The sequence below is a fragment of the Scatophagus argus genome, chromosome 2, assembly GCF_020382885.2.
Source record: "Scatophagus argus isolate fScaArg1 chromosome 2, fScaArg1.pri, whole genome shotgun sequence".
Lineage (NCBI taxonomy): Eukaryota > Metazoa > Chordata > Actinopteri > Scatophagidae > Scatophagus > Scatophagus argus.
The window spans coordinates 26,906,323-26,932,059 of record NC_058494.1 but is presented as its reverse complement, the minus strand read 5'-3'; the positions used below and the strand labels follow the sequence as shown (position 1 = coordinate 26,932,059).

General features: G+C 44.3%; 3 protein-coding genes across 4 annotated transcripts; 2 read left to right on the top strand and 1 right to left on the bottom strand.

The window, feature by feature from the left end:
- Positions 1 to 61: 61 nt before the first annotated feature.
- mrpl4 (mitochondrial ribosomal protein L4) lies at positions 62 to 4,254 on the top strand. The gene is made up of 9 exons (XM_046374901.1): positions 62 to 254; positions 747 to 828; positions 1,152 to 1,323; positions 1,628 to 1,679; positions 2,669 to 2,786; positions 2,914 to 3,020; positions 3,429 to 3,538; positions 3,626 to 3,699; positions 4,005 to 4,254. Exons 1-9 carry the CDS (start codon positions 207 to 209, stop codon positions 4,148 to 4,150), a joined length of 909 nt encoding a protein of 302 aa, XP_046230857.1. The 5' UTR covers positions 62 to 206; the 3' UTR covers positions 4,151 to 4,254.
- hyls1 (HYLS1 centriolar and ciliogenesis associated) lies at positions 4,246 to 10,384 on the bottom strand. Of its 2 annotated transcripts, XM_046374890.1 has the most exons (12): positions 10,199 to 10,384; positions 9,186 to 9,296; positions 8,869 to 8,991; positions 8,691 to 8,749; positions 8,032 to 8,258; positions 7,643 to 7,698; positions 5,669 to 5,835; positions 5,523 to 5,568; positions 5,377 to 5,431; positions 5,157 to 5,238; positions 4,625 to 4,651; positions 4,246 to 4,429 (listed from the first exon to the last, which is right to left on the bottom strand). In XM_046374890.1, the coding sequence occupies exons 2-12, from the start codon at positions 9,283 to 9,285 to the stop codon at positions 4,301 to 4,303; spliced, it is 1,071 nt and encodes a 356-aa protein (XP_046230846.1). In that variant the 5' UTR covers positions 9,286 to 9,296; positions 10,199 to 10,384; the 3' UTR covers positions 4,246 to 4,300. The 2 variants fall into 2 exon arrangements, with proteins under 2 accessions (XP_046230846.1, XP_046230837.1); XM_046374881.1 differs by lacking the exons at positions 7,643 to 7,698; positions 8,032 to 8,258; positions 8,691 to 8,749; ... (1 more) ...; positions 9,186 to 9,296; positions 10,199 to 10,384 and adding an exon at positions 6,372 to 7,569.
- A 632-nt stretch (positions 10,385 to 11,016) lies between these two features.
- Positions 11,017 to 25,492, top strand: col9a1a (collagen, type IX, alpha 1a). Its single transcript, XM_046374861.1, has 32 exons — positions 11,017 to 11,166; positions 11,909 to 11,983; positions 12,579 to 12,617; positions 12,723 to 12,785; positions 13,976 to 14,029; positions 14,175 to 14,210; positions 14,491 to 14,514; positions 14,857 to 14,910; positions 15,047 to 15,100; positions 15,446 to 15,478; positions 16,036 to 16,092; positions 16,215 to 16,268; positions 16,523 to 16,576; positions 16,704 to 16,757; positions 17,385 to 17,438; positions 17,524 to 17,577; positions 17,728 to 17,781; positions 17,908 to 17,961; positions 18,098 to 18,151; positions 18,235 to 18,279; positions 18,370 to 18,423; positions 18,642 to 18,695; positions 18,879 to 18,932; positions 20,393 to 20,464; positions 21,386 to 21,421; positions 21,528 to 21,572; positions 21,801 to 21,833; positions 22,177 to 22,323; positions 22,600 to 22,654; positions 22,814 to 23,002; positions 23,852 to 23,929; positions 24,662 to 25,492. Exons 1-32 carry the CDS (start codon positions 11,092 to 11,094, stop codon positions 24,865 to 24,867), a joined length of 2,064 nt encoding a protein of 687 aa, XP_046230817.1. The 5' UTR covers positions 11,017 to 11,091; the 3' UTR covers positions 24,868 to 25,492.
- Positions 25,493 to 25,737: the final 245 nt, after the last annotated feature.

The window sequence follows — 25,737 nt, the reverse complement described above, 5'->3', positions numbered from 1 at the left end:
CCCGGGAACTTCCGCTTCCTACGGCGCAGTCGCGTAGCTAATGCGTTTGTTGCGTTACGTCATCAACGCGCGCCAACACACCACACGGATAACGAGCACGACCTTTCATCCGGCAAACACTTTTCTATTCCGCGTATCATGTGTATTTCAGGTGATTTAAGAGGACTTTAAGTGCGTGTTTGACTGTGGAATAAAACTGAACAGAAATGTTTCGCTGCTCGCTGGTAATTTGTGGCAGAGGAGTCGTTAAAAGGGTGAGTAACGTTTAACCTGCAGCCATGTTTAGCTGCACGTACAGCACTTGGTGTCAGAACATCAACTGGCCAAAGCGTCTGAAAGGAGAGTGACGGTGTCTGTATAGCATAAAATACAAGTGAGTTAGCTCTGGGGTAACTGGCTGCACTGCTGACGTTTATTTTCCTTTAATGCTCACAAAGTTTAGCTAAGAACGACAAGTCTGAAATCTGCTTTCTTTAGAAAGAGGTGTAAGAGGTGTAAAATACGTTTTTATTCAGATGAGAAGGAATAAATCACAATAGTCATCACTCGGTGTGACATTACTTTAGCATCGTGTATGAAACGTTTTTCAGAAGTGCTCAGTTCTGTCATTTATCCGGTAAAACGAACCCGTTCAGCTTAGTTAATGCGACACCGGAAGATCTCGCAGCGGCTGCTGAGGGGCCGCAGATATTTTTCTTGTATGTTGTCGTCCAGCTGCTCCACTAACTCCATTCTCTCCTCCTCAGTTCGCCTCGTCGTTCTCTGGTGAAAGTATTCTGCCTCCAAATCTGCTGCTGCCCGCAAACCTCGTAGATCCTGCCAGACTAAGTGAGTCAGACCCTTCGGCTTGTGGACATGCAGACTAAATGTGATGATGATGACGCTGCTGTCATTAATCTGATGTGATGTGTGAAGTAAACAGATGATTTTGAGGTTATCCACTGTCTTTAAAGTCTATTGATTTATGCGCCTAAACATGAAATATTGTTTCTCCCCAAGACGTCTTGTGTGCATTCAGAATGTCCCTCATCTTGAAGATCTCACTCATCGTGTGTTTGTCGTGTTTCCGGTCTGCACGTCGATGTAAACCTCCTGCACATCACAGCAGAGTGATTCCTCTCAGATGTCTCATGCTGACTTTTCTCCTGCAGAGCGTCCTCCTCCTCCTGCTGACTGCTCCCTTCCTGTCCTGAGGAGGTGCGATGCCGTCGTTCCCGCTCACCTGAGCCCCGTCCAGACGTGGGTGGAGACTCTGGAGAGGAAGGACAGCGAGCCTCTGGGTTTGGCTCATCTCCACCCGGATGTCTTCGCGGTGCCTCCGAGGTGAAGCCCAGTTTACATTTCTAAAGTTATTACATACTTTGACAGGGTTTAAAGTGACAGGACAGCGTCAGTCCCGTCCTCACTTCCTGTCCCAAACATCAGTCGTCATTAGCTGTTATCAGCTCTGAGGTTTATGGACCAAGTTCCCCCAGTATCCTGTTGTTTCTTTCATTCCAAAGCTGTGTGCCGTCTGTTCTGTGGGAACAGTCAGAGCCGTGTGCTCATACGCTCACCTGAAGTCCAGACGCATCAGGAAAGTCTGTATGAAGTGTGTTAATGAGTCGTGTCTTCGCTCTCCTCTCAGGCTCGACATTCTCCATGATGTTGAAGTATGGCAGAGGAACTACAAAAGAATTGTAAGTCACAGACTCGCTCATTTTAAATGTTGGCTAAATGTTGTCGGATGGCTTCGCGCTGTGATTGATGATTGGTTGTGAGATGATTTGTGTACACGTCCGGGGTTGATCCTCCATCGGAAAACATAAACACATAAATACGCTTTAAAAAGCACATTCGTATCTATCAGATCTTATTTTGAACTGCAGGGAGGTAAACCGTGAGGCAGCTTAGTCACCTTTGCAGATAAATTCTGTGGTTATTGACTTTATTAGTTAATTCAGACTTCCTGCCTCTGGCTCTGAGTGCGTTTGGTGCGTCCTTTGATCGCGTCTCCTCAGTCAAGACGAGCTGGTTGTCACGATGGAGAAATGTGAGGAATATAAACAAATTACTTCAGCAAATAAGGTGACAGAAAGGTGAAAGTTAACAGTAAAACAGCCCTCCCTGCCACTAGATGGCGCACCAGAGCACCGGCACCTCAGAACAAAACACATGCGTTCTTCTCTCGGGAAGCCGTGCTGATTACTGCAGTCTGTCACTCACTCACAAACATGTTTGTTTGTTAAAGGAGAACATTTCTGACCGCGTTGACAGCAGACGTGAGGCGGACGCCAACATGCACACGTCGCTGCTCGCCAGTACGTTAGCGTTCAGCATCTCATCTGCCTGAGCTGCATTACATTTATTTCACCAGGAAAAGAATTAGTGAAAGGGACGATTTGAATGGGAAACTCCAGACCAGGCTGGGTGTGCTGCGTCTGTTGCCATGGTGATCTAACCGGGTTAAAAGTGAAGAACTCTGGCCTGTTAACGCTTAGTCCACCCATCACAACCTTCTTTTAAGTCACCTAAAAACAACTTCCTGATCAGCTGAACCTGATTTAATCTGACAAACATGACAAAAAAGAAATGCAGATTTGTTTTTTGTTTGTTCGTTTATTGTTTGAGAACGCCAGACTAACTGAAGCTAACGTTCCCTTCACTGCCGTTTGCTCTCATCCGTCAGAGTCACGCCAACACGAAGATCAGGTCGGAGGTCAGAGGTGGAGGCAGGAAACCGTGGCGACAGAAAGGAAGTGGAAGAGCGCGTCACGGAAGCATCCGATCGCCGCTGTGGAGAGGAGGTGACCGCGTTTAGTCGTCTTCATTCGCCTGCTGCTTGTGTTTTTCAGTTATGAGTCTGTCCTGTCGTAACGTGTCGCCTCCCTTCTGTCACGTGATCTCCTCTGACCGGCGGCGTGTTCCTCTCAGGTGGGGTGATTCACGGACCCCGAGGGCCGACCAGCTTCTACTACATGTTACCCATGAAGGTCCGAGTGCAAGGACTCAAGGTGGCTCTGAGCTGCAAGATGGCTCAGGTACCCGGAATCAGTCTGGACCGCAGTTTGATGACGCGTGTCTGTTTAAAGGAACAGTTCACACAAGAATGAGAATTCAGTCATCATCTCCTCACCGACATGCAGTTGAAAAGTTGCATGAAGCGTCTTCATCCTCACAACATTTCTGGATCTCTGCAGCATTCTGCTAAACAGCTAAACAAGCTGGAGATTTGTTTTAAAAAGTAAAGAACGGCCACGTAAAAAGGCTCCATTCATAATTCCAGCCTGCATAAGCTGCAAGGCCTAAACTGATTTGAAAACACGCTAGTTTTCATTTTTGTGTGAACTGTTGGAGTCCATCTGCACATTTATGTTCTTCATATCATCGCGTGCGTATGAGTAACATCAGTGGTTGATTTGTTAGCGTGTTGCTGCGTGTTTTCGCAGGCCTACCTTCACGTCGTGGACTCGCTGAACATCCCCACCCCCGACTCCCAGCACCTGCTGGAGCTCATCAGGCACAGACACTGGGGAGAGTCGCTGCTGATCGTCGACGTGTGAGTATCATCAGCAACAAGACTCGTCCGCCGCCTTAAACAACAACTTCATTCGCTCCGTGCTGAAGTCGTTCTCGTTGCTTTCAGAGGTGAAGATTTTCCTGAAAACATCCTTCAGGCGACAGCAAGTCTGAAGACGGTCAACCTCATTCCAGCCGTCGGTGAGTTACTGCCGCCTCTAACTGATCGGTCTTTTCCAGATTTGTTAGGGTGTCGAGACAAATTTAAGTCAGACTGAAGCTAATGTAACTTTTACTTAAAGGGGAATTCAGGTGTTTATAAACCTGGACTCAGATCGATTTTTAGATATTTTAAGGCCTACAGTCAGACTGTTTGTAGACTTTTAAAGACGTGCAGAAACCCTGTCTGAGGAGCCTTTTATTTAACGGCTTCAGTGTTTAAGTTGGCAAACCTCCTGAGGTGCACAGCCTGCCACTAGCAGATGTTTCTGTCTTCTGTCTGTCAGGTCTGAACGTCCACAGCCTGCTGAAACACGAAGCCGTCGTCCTCACGCTGGAAACCGTCAAGTTTCTGGAAGACAAGCTGCTGTGGCACGACCAGCGGTACACGCCTCTGTACCCGTTCAAACTGCCCTACTCCGACTTCCCGTAGACCACCTGTAATACACACACCGACTGCAGCCAGACAACTGTTTTCTTTCTGTTTATTATGCTTAACAAAATGTCAACAATAAATAATCAAAATTATTTAAAAAAGAACAAAGTTTTATTAAAAGTATCTGAAAAGGCATGTGGCTTAAAATCAATAGCTGAATTTGTAAGGTAGGAGGCCGTTGGCCAAGTCGTTCCTGATCTCCCAGCGGAGGGCTGAGCGCTTCTTCTCCGTTGGCACGACGTAGGTGTTCGGCACGTAGACCCTCCGAGGTTTAGGCTGCAACACACGACAGATCCACACTTTAACGTGGAGCCATTCTGAAAACTGAGTCTACAAGTCAACAGTGAGGGGTTTTTTTTGTTTTTTCCTGTCCAGACTTTAAGGCTGAAGGAAAAATACTGAGTGGACCAGGAACAGGCTGATTATTGGCTGACACACGAACATGTTGAGGATGAGGATCTGAAAACTTACTGGTGGAGGCTGGTATGCAAGTCGCTCCTGAAAACAAAAAGCAAAACTTACTGAAGCAAAACATACAAAAACAACAACTGAACACCAGCTGGTTATACTCAGCGTATTTAAAGCGACAGTTCACCCCAACATCAAAATACGTTTCCTCTGCCCCGTAGTGCTGTTTGTCTGGATAGTTCTGGTGCTGGAGCTGTTGGGGGTATCAGCCGTAAAGAGACGCCTGCCTTCACTTGTGGTGCTAAAAGTGTGGCAGGCGACATCTCTTCCCAGAAGTCATGAGTCCTGAATGAGAGGCTGATTAGCACAAGCTTGTCTATGCAAAAAAATATGTAGTTTTGATTTTGGGGTGAGCTGTCCCTTTAAGCGTCACCGTGGCTGCTTCAGGTGCGGACTAACATGTCCGACACTGAAAGCCAGATGCTACATGGATGATATGAGGGAAGACTGTGTGGGGAAGTTACTTAGGCTGACAAGCAGGTGGAGCTTCAGAGTCAATATTTGGACACTTTGTTTTGAAGATCTGTTTCCACACCTTTATCTCCAGGCGGAGAGCTCTGCGGTCCTTCTCTCCTGGAAGTTTGAACATTTCCCAGAGTTGTTTATACTGGAAATACCTGCAGAGACGACCAAACCCTCAATCGTGATCATAATCGTGTTTCGGTAACTGGTGGTTAAAGTTGCTTTGAGCAGAACTCATCACGTATTTTATCCTGGGGTGAATCTTCAGAGTAATTTTCATGTTTTGAACTTACTTGGCAACTGGATCCGTCTTCTTAAGGGTTTGTTGACTCATCACTGGTCGGATGACTGAAACAAATATGTTTTTTGATAAATTTTAAGGCAGCTTAGCATAAAATACAATAATATGATTTGGTCCATTAAGCTGCTGATGACTTACAGGATTTGGGTTTGGGTCTGAAGTCCACGTCACTTTGAGCTCGAGTCTGTCCAGAAAGAAACGACAGCAAAGTGATTCAGTCAGCCCTGAGACACAAACAGTGGAAGCTTGTCTGCCGCCACGCCCTGACAGACTACGTTACCCACCATGCCTCTTATGTAGGACTCGAAGGCGCTCACGGAGATGTCCCCCGTCTCCGAGCTCAGGCCGTCGCTGTCGCTCGTCACGTCTTCGTTCTCCATCTCCAAGTCGCGATGAGCCGACGTGGACAAATGAAGCTCTGCCAGTCGTTCCTCCAGACAGCTCGCCGCGTCTGCACAGAAACAGCATGAACGTGAACATAACATGAACTTCTGGGTGAGGTGGAACAGAATGAATCCCAGAGTGATTTCGGTTTCTGAATGAAACCAGTTTTAAACATAAGAGAGCTGACGCTGAGACAAACAGCCGCTCACGTCTCGTCCCAAACAGAACAGCAACCGAGCAACAATAAAAGTCATACACGCAAGTTGAGGTTTGTCTTTTGAATCAAGAGATTATTTGTAAAGTCTTTTAATTGTCTGAGGGATTTAAAGGTCTGGTGTGAAGGATTTAGCGACATCTAGTGGAGAGTTTGCAGACTGCAACCTTTTATACGCAGCCCAGAAGTAAAATTAAAGGCTCAAAGAGGACTTACTGACGCTGTGATTCGCCTCATGTGCGATGGACACTCGATACACAAAGTAGATTTTGATCTGAGGTGTTATTTAGGTTCCAGAAGTAAATCCATGAATTTCATCCCTTTAACGACCTGATGTCAGCACTGTGAACAGATAAACATCACAAACTGGGGGACGGGGAAGCATTTACCCATTTTGTTCTGTCTGAGGTTCCCCTCCCACTGCTCACACATGTCGCTGTGCGTCATCCGGCTGAAATCCACTTTGGAGTCGATAAAGTTGATGTTGCTTGAAGACTCGTCCTGATCCTCTGCTTTCTCCTTGTTATTCTCTTCTTCTTCTTCCCTTTCAGCTCCATCACCTCCACCTTCCAAATGCTTCTCATCCGCTGTGAGTTTGTCTTCAACCACAGTGACGTGTTGTTTGTCCTCTGAAGTCGCATTTGTCTCATTTTCATGTTCAAATGTCTCCTGGTCAGTTTGGTCTTTTTCTTCTTCTGCTTTCCTGTGCGATACGTCCACCTCTGCATGCAGACGTTCATCTCCACAGTCAGCCACCTCAGCTCCAGTCTCTGCGTCCGGTAACACGCTCAGCGGACGGGTCTCGTCGTAGTCCGGCTCCGTGTGGTTGATGTCAAACCCGCTGAAGCTGCAAAGCGAACGATCGTCCTCTTCGCTGTCTCTCGTCTCAGACAGATCTCCCCGACTGTCCTGATCGAACTCCACTGCGGTGTGGTCGTCTACGTAGTCTCCGCCCTCCTGCTCCTCTGGTCTGTAGGTGCCGTAGCCGGAGGTCATCAGACTTGGTGCTGGACTGTCACAGCTGCTGCCATGACTTTCTTCTTCATCGCCGTCGTCATTACTACCACCTTCCAAACTCTCCCCGCTCATGTTGTCCTCTTTCAGCTCAGGCTCTTCCTCCTCTGAAGTCTCCAGCTGAGAGTCCTGTCCATCGACAGCAGGTTTGGAGTCTTCCTCTCTGGCCACTGGCTCAATCTCCACCTCCTCCTCCTCCTCCTCCTCTTCAGGACGCTCTCCATCAGACCAAAAAGATGAGTTGAGAGAGTTCTTGTCGTCGTCGCTCTCGTCGTCCCACTTCCTGTCGTACATCTTGTACATGTTGGCGACCTGCGGTCCTGCTGAGGTGTGTGCAGCGTGTGGTCTGTGAGGGCTTAAGGAACGAGCTAAGAGGATTAACATGATTTCCAGGAGCCTCCACCGGTTCTGCCGGGCTGCTTCTCGAAGCTGACACAGCTCCATCTACTGGTGACCGGAGGGATCACATCTCTACTGCTTTGTGTTCAGTCAAAGCGGACTGTGAGACGAACTGGACTCAGCGGCCAGGACACCTCAGGATTTGTGTTTATCCTTTCATATTTTTGAGAACTTCTAAAGATTTGAAAGTAACTCTTAACGTGAAACTTCGTATGTCAAAATTCATACAACATATTTTCAACGTTACCTGAGTCTTCACTGTAGACTGATTCATCGCACACAAGAGACTGTCCTTTATGTTTCCTGTGAGTGAAGAACAAAAATCAACATTACTGTTAGACTTCCAGCAGAGATGATGAAGTACAAAGCTCCAGTCTGAGCTGTCACAGAGCAGCTTTTCTTTTGGCCTGCTGCATGTCTTCCTTCATAGACATTTTAAGACCTTATAATGAATGAGTTCGTTTGGGTTCTGCTATCAGAACTGCCAACAGAAATGTGTCGTTTTTATTCTCCTCATTATAATTGACACAATAAATAACATCAGTCACCACAATTTGTTTCCTCCTTTACACCAGCTATCAACCCCAAAAATCTGGCGTCAGTCTAGTCTGTGGATACAAGTCTCATTAAAATGACCTCAGGACTTTTCTCTTGATGAAGCGTCTCCCCCGGCTGTCAGGAGTGGACGTGTAGCTGTCAGTGAGCGACGGGTGGAGGGTGTCGTCGGGGTCCGGCTCCACCTGCAGCCTGCTGGGGGCCCCGGGGGGCAGCCGGAGCTTCGGGGCCACCGAGTGCTGAGCGTAAGAGTCTCGGCATCCCTGCTGCTGCTGTCCGTGGTCTCCGTTCAGACAGGTGGGGAGCACCTGCGTCAAATCACACACACACACACTGTTAATCACATGAAAAGTGTGAGTGTTTCCATATCTGTTGGTTCAGTCCACATTTTGGTCTTCAGTTTTATCTCGTCCGATTCTTAAAACAAGCCACCCGAAGAACGGCGAAGCACCAGTCTTCAGAGGCAGAGCCTACAGGCCCTGGGTTCAGGTCAGGGTTAACGCACTCTGGATGGTGTGAGTGTGAAAGCCTTCCTGGCCTTCTAATGAAATGATTAGAATGAAAGCATAACTGACTAACATACCTGCATTTTAAATCTTATTTTTTTGTGTGTGAGAATAAAAAAATTCTAAAATGACTACCAAACAAATTCTACAGTTTTAATTTCTCTTTTTACGCGTACAGCATATTCAGATTGTACAGAATCCAAACACAGTGTCAGTGGTGCAGTCAGCACTTACATGTCTGTCAGAGTCCCCTGGTCCAGCATGTAGGAAAAACCCTTCACTTGGTGGACTGACTGCGAGCAAAAACACAGAAATCACCAGTTAACACACAACACTCTTGGAGAGAAAATCTTAACCAGTTTGACTAGACTGCTGTGTTTCTCAGAGGACAGTGTGAGACAGGTGGCCTGACCTTTCTCTTTGGTGTAGGCAGGAGGACTCGGCTGAGACGTGGCGGGCGGAGATTTGGACGAGTTTATCTGAGTGGGTGAGGCCAGGCTGCTCCACTCTCCATGTCGGATCAGCTCATCAAGATCTGCCATTACACAAAGATCAGCTGGAACCCCTGAACTTTTCCATGTCCTCAATCTTTTCTTGAGAGTTTTTAAAAATACAACAATGCGAAGTTGACCAGTAAGTCGACAGCAAAATGCAAACATCTCAGGGCCCGAACGAGCTACAAACCAGGCTGAAAAACAACATGGTGTTCATCAGGGAGGGATGTCTGACCTTTCTTGAATTCACGCAGTCTGTGTTTTGGTATGTTTTTGTAGCCCAGGATCGCCAGTTGTTCTTGAATTTCCTCCTCAGAGAAATCCAGGTTGTCCATTATATTTTCAGCTTCAAGTCAAGGAGACAGAAGGAAGGAAAAGACATCACAATATAACATCTATCAACCCAACCGGTCAAGGCAGATGGCCGCCCATCTTGAGCCGCAGTCTGCTCTGAGGTCTCTGCCTTCTGAAAGGCAGTTTTTCCTCTCCACTGTCGCCAAGTGCTCGCTCAAGGGGGAATGTTGGGCTCTCTGCATTACAGTTTAATTAAAGAGTTTGGTCTCGACCTGCTCTAATTGGAAAGTGTCATGAGATAACTTTTGTTGTGAATTGGCGCTACATAAATGAACCGAACTGAATTAAATTGAATATATAATCTAACGCAGAACAGGAGACTTTGTAGAAAGAGTTCTTACGGGCTGATTTAGACGAGTCAGATGACAGACAGTTTCAGTTTCAGCTGAAGGTTAGGGTTTACTGCTGAGCTGCTGTATCAGGCTGCATTAGATGTCTGTTTCAAAGCGAACTCCATTCACTCAAGTGACATTTAATGCATCTTTACTGACCGTCACCGTCAAACGTACACAACTGGTGAATTGTGTCAGCCATTACCACACCTGACTACATACGAAATGTGACAAATACAAGTGGATTACTCAGAAAGCTGAAACACGTAGCCATCCAATAAAAGAGCGCCGGCTCTTTAAACCCAACGATATTAGCTAGTTTTAGCCCTTGTGCACACCGAATATAACTGCAGCCAGTGTATTAACCGTAGCCCTACGGTTTAACAACCCTAACATGATACTTGTTGACAGGCAAGCCTAAAGTGTCATATTTTTGAAGAGGGTTTGGCACATCTTGGTCGAATGCGAAGTTGAGCGGAAGCGAGCTCGGCTAACGTTGTAGCAGTGCAACAGGCAGCCAATCTAAACAACGTTAACTGATAGCAGACGGCTTGTGTCTCACCTGCACTGCGGCCGCCGCGCTGCTACACTACACACACCACCGTAACATCACCGGTTCATAGCAGCCGTCTTCCTGCTCTGTTGTTTACAGGTTCGTGAACGGCACCAAGACAACAGCCGTTAACGAGCTTTGAAAAGGACGCCTGCCTTTGTCGTTGGTGAACTTCCGGTCTTTTTCTTCTTCGCTTGTCTTATTCGCGGTTGGGAGTCTAATGTTGTAGCGCCATCCATTGGGTCGGAGTGTGGAAGCAGCGCTTTTTGTCACTAACAACCATTAAAATCATTTACTGAAGTCACAGCAGCAACATCGCAGTATAAAATACTCCATTGCAAGTAAAAGTCCTGCATTCAAACTTTCACTGAAGTAAAAGTACAAAAGTATCAGTAGAAAAAATGTACGTTTTGTTAATAATACTTTAGTTTGGTAAGGTTTTGAATGCAGTACTTTTAGTTGGGCTGATATTTAATGATAAAAATAAACCTAAAAGATGACTATGTCAAAACATCTAACTTTACCGGTTTTCTCTTTTAACACTTTTTAAGCATTTAAAGGACAAAATTATGTTTTACAAAAACAAAGATGTCCATCCTAAAGCCAAGTAAAGGATAATATCAAATAGTTTTCTGTTATGTTTAATGCGGTGGACTTGCAGGCACCAAACTTCATTTCAAAATAAAGGTGCATTCACCCCACCCAGTCTGTGCACAGAAGCCTTCCTCCTCCTCCTGCAGAGCCTCAGCATCTCATGAATAATCAGGACTTTCTAACATCCTCCCCTTCGAGCAGGCGGTGGGGTTTCAGTCAGGGGGGAGACTGACAGGTGGACCGTGTGTGAGCCCCATCTAATCTGGGAAAAAGGGACTTTTGGCGTCTTCCTTGGCCCTGGGAAGACCATGGCTCTCTCTGGGATCTGTCGAGAGCCTTTGCTGGTGATTTTACTGCAAATCGTGCTGATTTGCTCTGCTCAGGTGAGACATCGGCGCTCTTTATTTTCTCTCCTTCACCTCCTGGACAGGAAACACCAGCATATTCCTGTAATATTCCTGTAGGCATTCACATGGAGCTTAGTGCACTCTATAGTGTTTAATGACATTACAATATATAGAGAATGTGAGTTGTCTGTATGATTACTGAACGTAAATACATTAAATGTAATATTTTATGGTATCATATTTAATATTTCTTCGGGTATTTTTAGATTATTTGTGTTGCTCAGTGAGGAATCAACTTTATTTTTTTATTGTACATTTAGTATGTATTTTCCACATATGCTTCCTATGAAACCTGTGTTTGGTGCTATTGTGAGATACTTTTACCTTAATGCACTTTAATTATCTTTTCAATTTACAGTTTTAGTATTGGATTTTAGGTCACAGTGTGTATAATTGTATAAGCTATTCAGAATATCAATCTGCGGCACGTGAATGTTGAAATTGGGTGAATTTAAAGTATTCAGTCCAGTGTGCACACCTGGCACCAAGTCCAGACAGCAGCAGTAACCCGAACACATGCTGTTACTTAGGCGGTTTAATTGGACTATAAGGGGAAACCAGGTTCAGTTTCGTGACCTTTCCCCTCACATCACCCGAACAATGAGACTCTGTGTGAGCCGCCCTTCACACCACAACCGGCAGCAGCGCTGGATGACTTTTAGAAGTGAAATTCAGCGAGAAAAAACAGTAAAAGTGGAGATTTGTGTTTGTTTTACAGAGGGGCCCGGTCGGACCCAGAGGCCCCGTGGGCCCGCCTGGAGTAGCTGGCGTGCCCGGAGTGGACGGCATTGATGTGAGTCGTGGTTTCGTTTCTTCTCAGTTGTAAGATGTGGGTCAAAGCCGTGGATCAGCTGATTTATGGATTAATCAGCTCAGTGAAGCAGGTTTTCATTGTTTTCACACAAGCAGGAGAAAAAGCAGCTGCTGCTTGAATAATTCCTTTGGAAATAAAAAAGGTGATGTTCCACCATCTTCCACACAGATTAACGTACCTAATGGTCAAAACTGCTCTGCTTTGTCATTTTTTTACGTTCTACAACTAAAAGATTGAACGCTGCACTGTGGGCTGAAAATAAATCCATGACTTCTTGAATTTTGCCAAAACAAACTCAAATATGTTTTGTGTTTGCACAGAGAAAAAGGACAGGCTGTTTTTCTTAACTTCTGCATATGAAACAACAAGACCACAGTCATGAGTTAAAACATATTCTGCCTTAAAGTGGTCAAAATCTAAACTGTCCAAATTCACTGCGACCAGGCTCCAAAATCTCCTTGGTGTGTTAAATTGTGTAATATACAAGACAAGACCCCAGTGGTGGTTAACGCTCTGTGCAACAAGCTGAAGTTCCACTTAACATCTTCTGAACACGTTCTCCATGTACCTTCAGGGCGACAGAGGAGAAGACTCCACCGTGAACGGAGGACCAGTGAGTGGACTTTTAATTACTGGTTTAAATGAATGGCTGCTGACTGTGGGATTGATGCAAGCGAACAAGGACCTTCACTAATGTGAGCTGAACTTCTGCTTCCAGGGCCCTGATGGCGAGAAGGGCAGAGACGGACTTCCTGGAGCTGCAGGCCTTCCAGGCGCAGATGTAAGTGAATCAGCACGTTGACATGATGATGAGTCTAACGGTGGGCACAGCCTGGGTTTTCAGGACGTGGTGCTCATTCACCAGACACGTTTTACAGCTGATCTAAAGGGCTTGTCTTTAAAACAAACAAAAAAATAAGTAAAAGATTCTGTTGAACTTTGAATCCAGCGGCTCCTTCAGTCCAGCAGATGAAACCCTCTAACAAGAGGATGTATTGAATGTGTGTAAGATCTGAGCTGTGCAGATCTAATGCTAATGTGAGCAGTTTGTCTTGGCTTCCACCGAGCAAAGAAAAAAAAGTTCCTTGAATAAATCAATGTGGCTATTAAAGGGAGCGTCTCGAGTGGACTCCTGAGAGAAACAGGAGTCTTTTTGTGTGCACGGGGATCGGCTGCACGGAAACGTACGCTGGGAAAGTCGGCGCAGAATGGACTCAGTGTGTCTGCTGTGGGGTCGGCGACAGAGCGGCAGATTCATGAGGACTGAAACAGAGTCCACCAAACATACTCTGACAGCTCAAAGAGGAGGTGGACAGTTTCTGTACCCCCAGAGTGAAGTGCAGTTAGAAAACCAGGTTGTGCTTTGGGGGTAGTCTGGTTTGAGGTGTGTTTGGTTGCCTTCGAGAGTGTTTTGAGGGATATCTAAGGAGAAGGGGAGGAGCTAAAGAGGAGAATTAGGGCCACACCTCCTCCTGATATGAGTCTCCAATGTCACTGGGAACACAGTGAGAAGCGAGGTCAGATATGTTGTATGTGCCAAAAACATGTGGAAGAGAAACAACCCATCCATCCATCCCATCCTGAGATGTTCTCCAGCTCAGGTCTGAGATCCTGAAACTCCTTCACTTGGAGCAGCAGCCAAGTTAATCTTCACACAGCTGGATAATCGCCTAAGAGCCACTGACAAGACCTTGGGTGCATTCAATTTCTGCATGGGGGTAAAAACTGAGACCCGAACCTTTACGTCTTTAAGTCCCAATCCAGGTCCCAGTCCAGAACCTCCATGTGAAGTTTACTTCCTGCTCCAAACCCCAACACAAAAAATTAAACACATAAGACTGAAGCTACCAGAGATTACTTTAGTGTATATAATTAAGGCCAAATGGGTTCAAAAGTTCAGCGTCGACTGTGTCGTGTCCTCCGTTTTCATCATTTGCGGTTTCTTAAGGGATTTTGTCTTTGTCTTTGTAGGGACCTGTTGGACCTCCTGGAGATCCAGGCTCAGTGGGCCTAAAGGGGCCAAAAGTGAGTTTCTTATTATTGTATTTTTATTGACTTTCTGTTGAAATGTCAGCGCTAATTCTCATTCTGCAGAACTGCTGATCCGACCTCTGAGCAGCTAAAGATTGTTCTCCCTGGTTTCTGACTTTCTGTTCTTGTCTGTTTTCAGGGAGATCCTGGACCACGTGGGCCTCCCGGAGAGCCTGTAAGTACAAAGATCCACCTGAATATAACTTTTACATTTATGTTTTAACACAACGTGTAGACGGAGGATAAAACTGTGTGAGAGTTCTGTAAACCTTTGCTGCTCATGTGTTAGGCCACATCATTAACACTATATACTGAAGTGTGCTTATTGTTGGGACTCTGGGTAAAACAAACATATAAAACAGAATGTGATAATCTGCTAAACTTAACGTTTGACCTCATCAGTGACTTTTGTAAATATGAGTTCAATCAGTCAATCCCTGACTTCTCCCTCACAGGGTGTCGGACCTGACGGGCTCGATGTGAGTACCTCCAGTGTCACACTTTATACACCGCACTGTTAGTGGTAAATCAGCTCAGCTTGGCACGGGTAAGAGAAACTCAGTGGCAGGTTTACAGGAAGTGATGATATTATTACCACAACCAAAGAAGGAATCCTGCAAAAAACAAAAAAGGATTTACACATCGTTTCCTACAGGAGAAATGAGAATATAAATTGTCAGTCAGCAGCACCAGTATCAAGACAAGGACACTTAAGGGGACGGTTCACCCCAAAACACATGCAACATATCTGAACGAAATATGCATTCATCTTAGTGTCAGATTTTTCTCAATATATTAAGGGATTTGGTGTTGGTCAACAGGGAATTCCAGGGACAGACGGCCTACCAGGTGAAATGGGCAAAGCTGGACCACCCGTAAGTACAAGCCTGTCAAGTAAACGTGATTATTACATTAAGCAATCAATCTGTTGATAAACGTGTGAGAACGTAAAAGAGAAGAGAATAAGAATAAGGAAGTATATTCATAAGAGCTGACCTTTGTCTCCCACAGGGAGTGAGAGGAAAGAGAGGTCAAGTGGGTCCTACGGGTGCTGTCGGACCTCGGGTAAGGGACACGGCTTCGGGCTCCACTGCTCTTCCTCACTGTCAGAGGAGACGGGTTTAATTCTGTGACTTGTCATTTAATCATCTGTTCGTGTAATGTTGATTTTGTGAGCTTAAAGGGACCAAAACTGTCATTTTGTTGTACAGTCCTGCGTTGTTTAACAATAAATAAAGTGAATCATGAAGTGTGCGACACCGTGGGCCTGCTGCATCAAGACGCATTAATGTGGTGTCGACTTCTAGAGTTTTAGGTGCACGTATTTCATGTGCGATAACAAAAAAGTCTGTGCCGAAAAAGATGATTAAGTTTACTTAAATTCAACCACGTCGTGTTTGTTTTTTTCAGGGTCCTCCAGGCGTGTATCAAGGCCAGGACCTGGTAAGTTTGATCGTTTGATCCCAAAGAAGATTCATTACAACCATTCAAAAAATACTTCCTTCTGCCATCAGTTTATAGGCCCTATTTAAACAATCTGTAGCGCATTCTCTAAAGCGACGGTCGGTCACAAGCAATGACAGCTGAAGACAGATAGATAGATAGACAGATAGATAGATAGACAGATAGACAGATAGATAGATTGACAGATAGATAGACAGATAGATAGATAGATAGATAGATAGATAGATAGATAGATAGACAGATAGATAGATAGATAGATAGATAGATAGATAGATAGATAGATACTTTATTGATCCCGAGGGAAATTCAAGTTGAAGAATGCGCTGAGCAGAAGAAGTGCAGTATAACTACCCCAGAAACGAGTTTCATGTTCTGGGAACCAAACAAAAAGACGGTGCACATAAAAACATTTCTGAACAAGGCAAGACAACAAACTTTCACTGCCATTGCTAACTGTGTCAGCGGGCATACTGTCTGTGGCGCCCCCTAGGGGCAGGGCTCTTCCATGACCTCAAATAGGCTGCTGTGTTTTTCAGTGTCCTAACGCCTGCCCATCTGGCCTGACTGGACATCCCGGGCTATCTGGTATGAAAGTAAGTGAAATTTCTCTGATGCTGATGTTATTTTCACTCTGCAACACTGACTAAATCTGCTGACCGGCTGTTTGGCTAAATGAATTTTATGGATAAATTTAACTCGTTGTTCCTTCCTACAGGGCCACAAAGGGGTTAAAGGTGAATCTGGTGAGCCTGGGAGACAAGGACACAAGGTAGCGTCCCCTATGGTCTCTTCCTGTGTCCGATAACAGTTTTCCTGACTGACAGAGATGTACTGAAATGTATTCATTTGCTGCAGAGACTCTGACATGTGTACAAACACAGTATGTTGCTTATTAGCTAAAAATGGTTTAATTGATGACAGTTTCTTATGGGTTAGGTTGTGTTTTACAAATCTGAACAATGCTGATGAAAACTGACAGATGCATATCACGGCTTGACTTCACTGGCTTGTGTTCTGTTTCAGGGAGAGGAGGGTGATCAGGGACCGCAGGGTGAAGTTGGAGCTCAAGGCCTACCAGTAAAATATTTCACTGTTCTGTTCTATGAATGCTGTCTCCTTACTGAGCCACTGAGACTCCTCACAGTCAAACATATTAACATGGGACATTTCTGTCTCTTCTTCTCTATCCGCTGAGTAATTCTAGGGCCCAGGGGGATCAAGAGGCCTCCCAGGAATAATGGGCTCCACAGGTGACAGGGTAAGAGGTCTTTTGTGGATTCATAACACAATATAAACGTTGGACAATACTATCTAAAAGTGAAGCCAAAACATGTTGATCACCCCCTGGTGGTTGGCTGCAGTACAGCTCATAAACTCCCACCCCTTCATGTTAACAGATGGGACATGGGCCAAACTAGAAACTCATTTTAGGTAGTTCTTAACACGCTGACGTCTGTTCAAGTGTTCATTTTTTCTGTTGAGTTTGTATTTAATTAGTTATTTGATGCTAAAAAGGGGCAGGGACTTCATGATTGACAGCTGAGGGCTGCTCCTGATTGGGTCAGATGGGTGTATGGGCGGGAACTTGATACTGTGGCTCCACCTCCTGATCACTACTGCACAGACTCTTGCTCCAAATAACACCAAGATGGCAGAACTCCTAACCGGGACATTTTGGCTTCATTGTTGTACAGTGAGAGAAAGTGAAGACATCGTTATACATGTCAATAGTCTGCGTCTAATTTCAGGGACGTAGGCAACATCTACCTCTTCCGTTTTTATTTTTTACCAGTCAACTGTCTGCATTTAAATACGCAGACATAATTTTAGTCTTTAATTTAAAAAAGGAATGTAAAAAACTGACATTTCCCATCTTTTTGAACAGGGACCGCGTGGAAAACCTGGTGATGTAGGTCCTCGTGGAATCCAGGGCAGCCCAGTGAGTACTCATTTTTGTATCACGTCTATCGACTCCCTTATTGTTATTTAGACAAAATACTGATGACAACCTGTGACATTTTTAGGGTGATCCAGGCCAAAGAGGAGTTATAGGTGAGGTCGGGCCACCAGGAGTGCTGGTAAGATCTTAAATTGGATCAAGAACAACAACATTAACCCTGTAAACGCAAGTAGTTTAATGAGGAAGATTACGTCGTTTTCTGTACTCATGTTTTAAAATAAAGAAGAGACATCATGGAATTAAATCTACTTTCTTCTTTGTTCCTCAGGGGGATCGAGGTCCTCTTGGAATCAGAGGAGTACCAGGACCAAAAGGAGAATCTGTGAGCACTGCTTCATCTTATCAATCAGTCAATCAATCAGTCAATCAATCAATCCCCTTCCTATCCAACAGTTCAACTGTCTTATCTATTTTAAGTATTTGAAGCTCTCATCTTTTTTCTCAACAGGGTCTCCCTGGTCCAGATGGCCGTGAGGGGATACCTGGGCTGCCAGGATCCAAGGTAACAATTTTTTAAAAATATTTTACAGTAGTGCATTTTTTTTGTGTAATTTTAAATAGAAGTCTGAATTTGTAGATTAAATTGGTCTTGTGTCCTTTAATAAATTCTCCTGACAGCTTGTTTCTGCTGATTTCAGGGTCTTCCAGGGAAAAGTGGGGCTCCAGGTGACGCCGGCCCACAAGGACTTCCTGTAAGTGTGACTGCTGAGTCTTCATTAACAGTGCGAGACTTGCCTTTTCGAGATCAGATGTTGCTACTGTTTGTTTCATGCAGGGTTTACCAGGCACATACGGCCAAAAAGGAGTCAGCGGTGCAAAGGTATGAACAGCTTGTACAACACTGAGAAACACTTTCATACCAGAAACCTACACTGTTCCTCAGTAAAATAAACCGCTTTTCTGTCACCAGGGAGTCACAGGTGATCCAGGTGTTGTCGGACTGATGGGGTCTTCAGGGAAACAAGTGAGTTCAAAGACATCCATTATAAAGTTACTTCATTATAAAGCTTCTTGGCAAGTATGTAAAAGCACAAATTTGGTGTTTAGTCTTTGGATTTTTTTTTTTTTTTAAGGGAATTTCCTCAATCCATCATGGCACAATCAACCACGTCTCAGTTGAACTGCAAGACAAAAACTTATGCCCCTGGCAATTATTTGTACTGATGTGTTTTTTGTTTCCAGGGCGAGCGTGGCGAGCAGGGAGAGGTTGGACCTGCTGGACCCAGAGGAGGACCAGTGAGTCACGTGCATCCACATTTCACTTCGAGCTCTAACGCAGATGCTGCTCTCCAATACTCATTACCCCAGAATGTTTTTCTGGCTATTGACTAAAACTCATGTGCAGCTCTGGATTTAAGTTTGATTTGTGACTCTTTCTGTTTTCTAACCAAATTCCACCTTTTCCTTTCTCTCTTTTAGGGTGAACGAGGCGAGAGAGGGCATGACGGGCCTCCAGGATCACCAGGAGCCAGAGTAAGACCCGAGAGAGGGAGTTTAACAACAAAACCTCACCCAACACTTTGACACCACACCATGACACACCAATGACTGACACAGTGTCAGAGAATACACCAAAGTATAATAATCTGAACATTTACTAAACATCTCCTTCCCATCCCCAATAATAAATATGTCTCATTTCCGGATTAAAACGTTTAAAAACGACTAGACCTTTACTGTACATTTGGCTGAGGTGTGTGCTTAGATTATTCTAAATTTTTCCAACAGTGTTCAATCCTGCTATTTTATTTGGGGTAATCTTTCCTGGAGCTTAAACTTAATAAAGAGAGAATAATAACTGCAAAACAATAACTGCCACAGAAAAGAAAGGGAGTGGGCAGAGTAGTGAACCCTGTGGTACTCCAAACATTAGTTAGAAGTCACATACCTTTATGGTAAATTGTGGGTAATGTTACATTGAAACAAAAAGGCATCAAGAAAGAACTACAGCTGCAAGATAGTTAATCAATCAGTCGATCCAAAAACAAACAAACAAAAACAAAATATGGCAACCTTTTTTTCTATATAATTGATTAATTGTTTTAGTCATTTATGATAGTAAATGAAGACTGTTAGACCTGGACCATAACTATATAAAAGATATTATTATTATTACTATGAAGGTGTAATTAATTAAAAAGGTTTTAACAAGGTTAAAAATGTTCCTCTTTTGGTCGAACTAACCTGCAGGGAAAACAACAGGATTATGGTACTAATGTTATAGGAAAGGATACAGATGGAAATGAGAGCATAGATGGCTCGAGAAACAGTGAAAAATGTTTCTGAGTAGCAGCTTGGCCTTTCTGCCCAGCTCAGTCTGTGCTGCTGTAAACACTGACTCTATCAAACGGAGACATCAAGGCCCTGAAATACAAAGCGAGCGATCACTGTTCATAAATACTGTCTCCTATCCTGAATGTATTATTCAACACAAGGATCATTCACCAAGATAAACCTTGTATCTGGGAACAGATGTCTAGTGCCATGTTTTTATTAAATAGTGCAAGTCTTTATGAACTTGAGTCCCTGCAGTTAAGTCTCTAATCTGCTGGTGAGCGTGCATGAATGGGCCCTTGTTACAGAAATCTGAACGCCCAAGGGGTTTTTCTACAGCTCAGGGGGGATTCAGGGCAGGAAAAGAAGCTGAGAAGCCGTGAAAGAGCTCTCTGTTCCCCAGGAATGCCTGAAACCCATCGCCCCACTGTACACCACAATCAGTGCCTGCACACACCCAGAAACATGTGAGGGACAGTGGGTGGGTGGATGGGGTCTTCAGGATCTGCCAGCCTCACCAAAATGTTTTTTTTATTTTTCTGTGGATGCGGTCAGGTTAATGCCTGGAGGGGGGATGGGGGGGTGGGGTGTTTCCACACAGTCAGTCTTGTGTTTTGAGTCTGTGTATTTAACAGTTTATTTTTGTGTGTGTTTGACAGGGAAGCAAAGGGGATCCAGGCCTTCCTGGACTTCCTGGTCCTGCTGGTTATCGTGGCCAGAAAGGCGACAGAGTAAGAGACACAAAGTGACACATGATAAGCCCCATACTGATATAATGTTATTTTGGCTGATCAGAAATGTCTAAAGTTGTATTTGAGCGAAGCTGTGATGAGAATGTGTTGATGTGAATATCAAAAGAGTCATACAGGTATATACTATTTAGCATTTAGCAGCTAAAGAGCCAGACGTTTCACAGAGTAGAAACCAAAAAACACGACTTCAACAGTGCTAATGTTACTTCGAAACTGCTGGATATAATAAGCATCTGTTTGCTAACAAGATCTTCAAATCAACTTATGATATGTCATATCTTATTTCCACTGTGGTCACAAACAATCAGTTATTGCAAGTTTAAAGTTGGCGTCGATAATACTGGAGAAACCAGCAACAGTAGCAAGCTTTTGAAAGTATCTGACAAAAGAAAGCCACGATCCCAAGAGGAGCTTGGCGTATCATTGTCATCGCTATCTGTATCCAACGGTCTCATGTTTCATTCAGATGTTCAAACAACATCTAACGATATCATAGTGAACATAAAAAATGAACATGACCGTTATTAGTACTCATACATTGGAAAATTTTGGTTGCATTAGCTCACTAATACCTTTAGCAACATTGGGGCAACATTCACGTTGGAAGCTGGAAATAGGAGCGTGGAATGACGTCACACTGGAGTTAACATACTGTACATTAAAACTTGAAAACACATTGCCTCTTTAACACTCTTGTCTTAAAGAATGAAGAATGAAAACTGACAAAATATCATCTTTTGTCAAGCTCAGTGTGAGGAGCACAAAATCGTCTAGTAAGCTAGAAGTCTTATTTCTGAAAAGTAAAAGTTCAGTCAGACGGAATGAGGCAGAGGACAAAGGTGAAGAAAAAAGATTCCTAAGAAGATTTATTTGTTCAATCATCATATTTCTTCTTTTCAGGGTGCCGTTGGTCTTGATGGGGCAAAGGGAGAGCAGGTATGTTTCATCAGTTGTATTATTGCACCTGCTATTAAAACAGATTACAGCGTTGAGTTGTAGCACACAAAAGGGCCAAAAATCTGTCATGCACCTTTTATTATAGGGACCTGCAGGTGCTGAAGGAACACCTGGAGAGCACGGAGACATGGTGAGTGATCGACTAATGAAACACCTGCTTTTCACTTTCATGCAGACTTCAAAGTAGTAGAATAATCAGTTTGACTAAAACCTGCGTGAAATCCTGTCAAATGATTGAGGTATGCCGAAAGTTTGGTACTATGGGATGAAAAACACGTCTAAACGTATATTTTGCTTTCAGCTTTTGGATGCAGCTTTCTGCAGTCAAACATTTATGAACAAATCTTTTCCCTGACAGGGTGACCAAGGAGAACCAGGAGAGAAAGGCTCGGTATGTTCCTCTAAACAAAGCATCATAACCACATTACAACACTGCACTTGACTGAGTGATTTACATAAAGTCCATGTTTGTTTTCTGACATAATTGCTGTGTTATTTTTATGTCGTGGGGTTTCACAGGCAGCTACTTCTCTACAGCTTGTACATTTGAACTGTGAGGCAGCTGCGGGACATTTTGAATATGTCATGAAAAGCTTCTTAATAAATGTCATGCCTGGATTTGGTCACTTTCTTCAGTTAAAAAACACAAAGTGGAACCATGTTCTTGAGTTGTCTTATTTGCTGGTATCTAACCTTCTTGAATGTTGGTGTCCATCTGCTCCTGTTGATTGCAGACAGGCCCACCAGGAGAGACGGGAAATAAAGGACCTGAGGGCGGTCGAGGTCAGCCGGGGAAAGAGGGCAAGGCAGGCCAACCGGGACCCCGCGGCATGCAGGGCAACATGGGGGTACCAGGCCTGCCGGGGGCACAGGGACCAGCGGTGAGATGTGTTTTAAACCCAAACTTTTCTGTGACTGCTTTCTGCTGAGTCAGAGCTGCTTATTGTGCTGGAGGACAGTTGAACCAGGACCTGATTTTCAAGTTCTGGTAAAATGATCACTCAACAGAATAGTTTCGCCATCATTCAACAGAAATGACAGAATGTTTTGGGAGTGGTTTTGCATCACACCTCAGGGGACTGCCTGCATGTGATGTTTGTCTGCAATGCTGCTGTTTGAACAAAAGGCTCATCGCTATCTACAATCTGTTTATTCAGGGAAAATCACCCACCGATACGCACATCAAACAAGTCTGCATGAGAGTAATGCAAGGTAAGTGTTTGTCATCTTCTGCAGGTCCAGTAACTGATGCTCATCCTTCTTAAAGGGTCACCCAAACTACACAGAGATGTCCCTGATAAAAGCTGCAGACGCTCATGGATTGAAGTACCATCTAAATATAAACGCCAAACATGTCCTCCTGTGTCACAGAGCAGCTGGCCCAGCTAGCCGCCAGCCTTAGGAGGCCTGAGTCAGGCATCGCTGGGCTACCTGGTCCTCCCGGCCCACCTGGACCTCCAGGCCCCGCCGGAGAGAACGGTTTCCCTGGACACACCGGATCTCGAGGTCTTCCCGGACTGAAGGGTCCACCTGGGCTAATGGGTCGCAAAGGACCCAAAGGTGAGATTCAGATTAGCAGGTCTATGATCATATGAATATGCGACTATACGGTTCTTGAGCTGAACCCCAACATCTGGGAAATGAAGGCCAAGAATGAAGAAATGAGAATTTACTTTTCATTTACTTATGACTGATGGCCTGTCAATCACAGCAGAGACACCACCAGACATGCTGATTTTTGGACCTTACTATAATCGTAGGGGAACAATAATTTATTAAATACCCCACCAAGTCACACATTAGAACAAATTAAATTGATCATGGAGCCAGAGTATACCTCCGATCCGGACCCTGACAACGTGCTGTTTCATCCAGTCACAGTGGACAGCAATCGCTTTCCTGAGGTTCAAGTCAGCTTTAGTTATTTGGCTTCAGGGTTTCCTTAGATCCTGATGTGGGTGATAAAAGTCACCCCATTCAGTTCCACACAGTCAGGGGTGTGGGTTTCAAAACTGGGAGGAAGAGAGCACTGCTGTCAGATCTGTACTTAGATTTGTGGTGTTGGAATTAGTCATGTTGGTTCATCTGTAAAATTGCAATTGTGATCTTGTGAAAACCAAACTTCTGTACTTCTGTACATTCTGTAAATAGATTAGTAGTCAAAACTATCAGAGAAGTTCTCGTGGTCAGGGTCTGAAGACGTCAGGTTGAATCTTTGGCTTTTATTTGATTTATTTGACCCATGTGCCGCGGTGACAGTCACTTCCTCCTCGGGGACCAATCAAAGTCGTCTTCACGTTAATGAAGAAACGGATGAGATGTGAAGTCTGAGCTTGAACTTTCAGCTAAATATGGGAACTTCAATTATATGTGTCTGCTCTCAGTGATAATTATGTTTCCTCTCTGCAGGTGACCAGGGTGACAAAGGGGACAGAGGACCCACAGAAAGAGGACCCAAAGGATTACCAGGTGCACCCGGCCTGCCAGGTAAATGACAAGCATGACTAAGGTATCTGGTTTTAGAACAAATGTCCTCAATTTCTGACTTTGAAGCATCTTTAGTCGGTGAACGGCATATAGAAACATTTACTGTCTGAGGGGAAATAACCATCCGGAAGGCTGAATCTGGTACAACTTTAAGACAAAGAAAACACAGATATCGTCAACGTAGAAAAGGTCATTCATGTTGGAGGCACAAGATGATCTGTAATTTAGCATATATTTAACATTTAGTGCTTTAAACACTCTATAGTTAAAAGCATATATGATTATATACTAAAACTGCTCTAAAATATAAGACATCTACAGCTTGTATATCAGTCAGAATTCTTCTAGATTTGCACCTTTACCTGAGTTACGGTGCTGAAATATTTACATTGAAAAGGAGGAGTGTCCTTTGGACATGTACGCAGCAAGTCCTAAATATTAGTTAGGGTTTGTAGTTCAGTTTGCAACACACGACCTCATGCCCATTTACAGTCAGAAGAAACGCACCTACTTTGGTAGGAAATGTTCAGTCCAAGGTCTTGGACATCAGCAGATTTTTTGGATAACGAGGTTGTGTTTGTTAAGTGAATCGTGCACAGCTGCACCTAAACAGGAATTATAATGGAATATTAATTTTCAATAGCAGCTTGGTAGGATTACCGTCTTTTCTGGAATAAGGTCTAAAAAACTGCCTTGTGGCCGTGTGGTCTGATGAAACTTTTCTTGTTTCAGGTGAACCTGGCCGACCAGCTTACGGCAAAGATGGTCGTGATGGAGAGCGGGGCCCCCGTGGTGTTTCCGGTACTCCCGGCGTTCCCGGGCCTCCCGGTCCCCCCGGTCTGAACAGTTACTGTGAGTCGTCACAGTGCGTCCTACCCATGGTGGCGTCGCCGGTGTCTGCAAAGGACTCCAGCATGAAGGGCCCCAGTGAGATGTGAGGAGGGACTGGAGAGGACAACTGAGAGACTGGAGGAAAACTCAGTGGAAAATTTGTCCATTTGTCCACTTGGTTTGTACGTTTTTATAAAATTTGATCCTCTCATTTTGGGAAGTAATTTTGTTGTCTTGAAGCCATCTTTGTCGTTCTAAACTGACATGAAGGTGGACACCGAACAGCACACCTCACCTTCTGGAACTCCTCTAGCTAAAAACCTCAGTGTTGCCATCTTTGTACTGTAAAATTAGAGGAAGTAAGAACTCACTGAATATGTACAAACCCGCCAGCCCCATTTCAATTCAAGCAACGACGAGACAAGTCTGAAAGTTCTTCTGTATGTTTATGTAAATGTGTCAATACGCCAAATTATACTGCTGGATGACGTACATTTTGTTTGTGAGTATCTTTGTTGTTTATCCACTTAAACGCCCCCTCTGTGCCTTTCACTCTAAATGTAGGATATGTTTGATAATTTCTCTGTCATGACGACTGTTGTTTCTGTGGTCGGAGGGCGGTGATGTGCGAGAACCTCTCTGGCAGTTTTATATGACTTCTTATTTATTATATCAAGGTTCAAAGTGACATCTTCGAGTTGTACAAAGGAGGAAATAAACACATTTTGATAACCTCTTGCACTTCTTCCTACAAACCGACCCCTGATGATCCTGCTGTGAAAACACGCCACAAGTTTTTCAAGTTTGTTTTTTTTTTTTACACTGAAGCTGTCTTTTTCCTGCCAGTCAAGTTTTACGAGTTTTAAAATCCTGCTTCAAATAAATCAGCAGCAATTAGATGAGATTCAGTGCATCATAAACATCCCACTCTGCCCACAATTTACTCTAACTGAATGCTCCAAAAAAGTCCACTGGTT

Bases quoted from the DNA above. Each gene is read 5' to 3' on its own strand.
- mrpl4 (XM_046374901.1), top strand. From the start codon at position 207: ATGTTTCGCTGCTCGCTGGTAATTTGTGGCAGAGGAGTCGTTAAAAGG. The intron at 1,680-2,668 runs GTAAGTCACAGA...CTCATCCGTCAG, and splicing joins AGAGGAACTACAAAAGAATT to AGTCACGCCAACACGAAGAT. The intron at 2,787-2,913 runs GTGACCGCGTTT...TGTTCCTCTCAG, and splicing joins ATCGCCGCTGTGGAGAGGAG to GTGGGGTGATTCACGGACCC.
- hyls1 (XM_046374881.1), bottom strand. From the start codon at position 7,440: ATGGAGCTGTGTCAGCTTCGAGAAGCAGCCCGGCAGAACCGGTGGAGG. The intron at 5,836-6,371 runs GTAAATGCTTCC...GTTTCTGTGCAG, and splicing joins CCTCAGACAGAACAAAATGG to ACGCGGCGAGCTGTCTGGAG. The intron at 4,430-4,624 runs GTAAGTTTTCAG...CGTGTGTTGCAG, and splicing joins TTGCATACCAGCCTCCACCA to CCTAAACCTCGGAGGGTCTA.
- col9a1a (XM_046374861.1), top strand. From the start codon at position 11,092: ATGGCTCTCTCTGGGATCTGTCGAGAGCCTTTGCTGGTGATTTTACTG. The intron at 11,984-12,578 runs GTGAGTCGTGGT...ATGTACCTTCAG, and splicing joins CCGGAGTGGACGGCATTGAT to GGCGACAGAGGAGAAGACTC. The intron at 21,834-22,176 runs GTATGTTCCTCT...TGTTGATTGCAG, and splicing joins AACCAGGAGAGAAAGGCTCG to ACAGGCCCACCAGGAGAGAC.